Here is a 4,158-nt window from a genome sequence, read left to right on the forward strand (position 1 = left end):
TCAGATGGTCTGTGGCCTATCTCCTGGCTGTTCTGTGTCTGATTCTGGAGTGATAACACTGAAGATTCAGTGTTATCACCACCACGTTACCCAATCCCAAACCCCCAACACATTCGATAGTTTTTCTCTCTGCAAGTCTTTGAAGGAAATCAAAAAGAGTATTGAGTCTCTCTGTCCAATTAGTGCCGGATAGGACAATGTGCCCCAAAATGTTGTATTTCAATTTGAAATTCTTCATCAATAAGTCATCACTAATCACTGGGAGTTTCTGAAGATCTTCACACAGCAAATATTCCAAAGAAACTCTTCCCTTGGGCAGTGTCGACGTAGCCCACAGTCTCCTCGTTCACCCTGGAGAAGATCTGATCTCCCTCCTCAAACTCGAAGACAGCTCCCTGGTAGGAGGTCTTGTACCAGGGATCCCCGTGTTTACCGTAGTGACAGGCGGACTTGGTGGCACTCAGGAGCAAGGCCTCCTCTGGATAGCTTGAGGAGAGCTTGGCCAGCTCGTGGCTCAGGTAGACAGTCTGGTCCTGACAGCCCACACTGTAGAAGACCACCTGGGTGTAGACGAAGTACTGACCAGGGGTCTTGATAACAAAATGGTTGCCCCAGAACTCCACGCCCTCGGCAAAGGTGGAGTCCGCATCGTTCTGCCAAACAATGTTTTTCCCTTTGTCGAATGTTGACGCTGAGGAGAGAGCAGAAACAACATAAGTATAGAGTGATAGAGGTTTACAGCATGGAAACGGGCTCTTCGGCCCAACTTGTCCATGCCGCCCTTTTTTTTTAACCCCTAAGTTAATCCCATTTGCCCGCGTTTGGCCCATATCCCTCTATACCCATCTTATCCATGTAACTGTCTCAATGCTTTTTAAAAGATAAAATTGTACCCGCCTCTACTACTACCTCTGGCAGCTCGTTCCAGACACTCACCACCCTCTGTGTGAAACAATCGCCCCTCTGGACACTTTTGTATCTCTCCCCTCTCACCTTAAACCTATGCCCACTAGTTTTAGACTCTCCTACCTTTGGGAAAAGATGTTGACTATCTAGCTGATCTGTGCCCCTCATTATTTTATAGACCTCTATAAGATTACCCCTCAGCCTCCTACGCTCCAGAGAAAAAAGTCCCAGTCTATCCAGCCTCTCCTTATAACTCAAACCATCAAGTCCCGGTAGCATCCTAGTAAATCTTTTCTGCGCTCTTTCTAGTTTAATAATATCCTTTCTATAATAAGGTGACCAGAACTGTACACAGTATTCTAACTATAGCCTTACCAATGTCTTATCAATATAGAATAAAGACTGAGAGACAACTTGAATTCCTGTAGCACCATTCACTGTGGTACAGTGTCTCAAAACCTTTCACAACCAATGAATTAATTCTGAAGTATATTTTTCTTTGTTCTTTTATAGGACGTGGGTATCACCGACAAGTGTTGACCTGTCCATTACTAATTGCCCCTTGAACGGAGTGGCTTGCCTAGCTACTTCAAAGGGCAGGTAAGAGTCAATCAAGCCTGTCATGGCTCTGGAGTCACATGTAGGCCAGACCAGTTAAGGACGGCAGATTTCCTTCCCTAAAGGACATTCGTGAACCAGATGGGTTTTTCCAACAATCGACAATGGTTTCATGGTCATCAGTAGATTCTTAATTCCAGATATCTTTTATTCAATTCAAATCTCGCTGTAGGGGGATTCAAAACCCCGGTCCCCAGAACATTCGTTGAATTTCAGGATTAATAGTCTAACGATAATACCATTAGGCCATCGCTTCCCGTAAGGGGCATATAAAGCCAATGTACCTCACATCCCATGAATGATTAAAGAAAACATATAGGCCTTTTCGAGCCCTGCTCCACCATTCAATAAGATCATGGCTGATCTGATTGTGACCTCAACCCTATATTCCTGCCGACCGTCCGATAACCTTTCACCCCCTCGTTAATCAAGAATCTATCTCGCCTTGACTTCAAAATATTCAAAGACTCTGCCTTTGCTCCAACTATTCAATTCATCCCATTTCCTCTCCTTTTAAACCTCCCCCCCCGCCGCCCCAGCAGTCGATTTCTCGGCTGAGCTGCTGTAACAGTTGGTTCAGTCAGAACATGAGGTTTATTAACAAGATGGAGAATAGTTCCATTACCTGTGAGATGAGCCGCGATTCTCCCTCTCGGGTCGTCGCCCACTCGTTTCATGAGATGAGGCAAACCTGGAGGTGGAAGAGACGGAATCTCAGTCACTGCAATCTCACACACACACAAAACAAACACCGACTGACAGAGAGAGAGCGATGGGGAGAAGGAGAGAGTCATAGAATCATTGAATCCCTGCAGTGCAGAAGGAAGCCATTCAGCCCATCGAGTCTGCACGACGTCAATCCCACCCAGGCCTTATCCCCACAACCCAATGTATTTACCCTGCTAATCCCCCTGACACTAAAGGGCAATTTAGCCTGGCCAATCAACCTATGTTAAAGAGCTTGCTGGACAGATTAATATTGACTGAGACAGAGAGAGAGCTTGTGAAAATACTGGACCAACAGCTGAAGAGAGAGGATAACAATGAAAGAGATGGAGTAATATTGTTGGAAAAATAGATTGATAGAAATTTATATATAAATATATGGGTGGCACAGTGGTTAGCACTGTTGCCTCACAGCACGAGGGTCCCAGGTTCAATTCCGGCCTCGGGTCACTGTCTGTGTGGAGTTTGCAAGTTCTCTCCGTGTCTGCGTGGGTTTCCTCCGGGTGCTCCGGTTTCCTCCCACAGTCCAAAGATGGATTAGCAATGCTAAATTGCCCCTTAGTGTCAAAAGAAGTGCAGGTTAGGTGGATTGGCCATGTTAAATTGCCCCTTAGTGTCCAAGGATGTGGAGGTTAGGTGGATTGGCCATGCTAAATTGCCCCTTTGATGTGTAGGTTGAGGGGATTCGCAGATTGGGTTAGGGAAAGGGCCAGGTTGGGATTCTCTGTTGGAGAGTCGGTACAGACTTGATGGGCCAAATGGCCTCCTGCTGCGCTGTAGGTATTCTATGATGATTCTATGATATTTACATATATATGTATAGAGAGAGAGAGAGAGAGATTGGTAGAAAGGAACCGGGTGAATCGATCACACTTACCGCTGTTTTGTGAGGCTGTTAGAAAGGCTGAATGAAGACTCTCAGAATTCCCTCCTGATCCCTGGAGAAATTAAACAGAGAAAGAGATTAACATATTAAATTCCAGTGAGATTTAAACAGGACTGTGTGCTGAGCTCCAGCCCATATCTACAGGTAGATTCTGTATGTATTGTACAGTCACACGGTGGGGCAACTCAGATTATAGATTAAAAACAGGAAGTTCCTCAGAGAACCTTCTCCCCTTCACTCACTGCCTCCTCTCCCCCCCCCAACAACCCCCACCTCCTCCCCTCCCCTGCTCCTGTTCCTTGCACTCCTCAGAGAGGCTGCTTTACCTGTTCAAGCTGGCTGCTTCATTCAGTGCGTGCCTGCTTGTTTCCTGGCAGTGAGGCAGGAACTGTGCTCATTCTCTCACTCACTCACATATTCACTCACTCAATCAATCACTCAGTCTCTCACTCACTTACTCAATCACTCACTCAGTCTCTCTCTCACTCACAGCAGTCTTGCAGCTGTCTCAGCACCCCGGGGTGCTCTGCATTGGACACATGCAGCCACTGTGCACCCTCAGAGTTTCAGCAGAAGCAGATCCTGATCACTATTCCCCCGGGTCACTCACCTGTGTGGAGGGTAGAACTCTGAGCTGACACAGCAAGAGGTAGGTAGACACAGCCAGTAAGCCCAGGACAGCGACGGCACACAGAGACTTCCAAAAACAGCCCCTCTGGGACCCGGACTGTCTGAGCATAACCTCAGTTCCTCTCTCAGGATCCAGTAACTTGTTCTCGCAGTTCATGGTGTCAGGTTTCAGTGGGAGCTGTGTCAGTGCCGGTGTGTGACCCAGTGATCTCTCTCTCTGTCTCTGAGAGCTGTCTGAGTTCTACTGCACAAGGAAGCTCTTTATAAAGACTGAGTGCACCACCAACACGTCTGATGTAATGGACTTGGGAAAATACCCAGTCGAAAGCAGCAGAAAGTCCAACTCTCTCTGAATGTGAGACTGATGTGAAACTGTTTCCATCCAACCTTCA

At 46.8% G+C, this 4,158-nt stretch overlaps 1 protein-coding gene across 1 annotated transcript; it reads right to left on the reverse strand.

The window, feature by feature from the left end:
• Positions 1 to 278: 278 nt before the first annotated feature.
• LOC144497623 (tumor necrosis factor-like) lies at positions 279 to 3,923 on the reverse strand. Its single transcript, XM_078219063.1, has 4 exons — positions 3,747 to 3,923; positions 3,128 to 3,188; positions 2,150 to 2,215; positions 279 to 691 (listed from the first exon to the last, which is right to left on the reverse strand). Exons 1-4 carry the CDS (start codon positions 3,921 to 3,923, stop codon positions 279 to 281), a joined length of 717 nt encoding a protein of 238 aa, XP_078075189.1.
• Positions 3,924 to 4,158: the final 235 nt, after the last annotated feature.

This window comes from Mustelus asterias, chromosome 8 (assembly GCF_964213995.1).
Source record: "Mustelus asterias chromosome 8, sMusAst1.hap1.1, whole genome shotgun sequence".
In the NCBI taxonomy this organism is placed as follows: Eukaryota; Metazoa; Chordata; class Chondrichthyes; order Carcharhiniformes; family Triakidae; genus Mustelus; species Mustelus asterias.

Bases quoted from the DNA above. Each gene is read 5' to 3' on its own strand.
- LOC144497623 (XM_078219063.1), bottom strand. From the start codon at position 3,923: ATGAACTGCGAGAACAAGTTACTGGATCCTGAGAGAGGAACTGAGGTT. The intron at 2,216-3,127 runs GTAAGTGTGATC...TTCCACCTCCAG, and splicing joins AACAGCCTCACAAAACAGCG to GTTTGCCTCATCTCATGAAA. The intron at 692-2,149 runs GTAATGGAACTA...CTCTCTCCTCAG, and splicing joins AATCGCGGCTCATCTCACAG to CGTCAACATTCGACAAAGGG.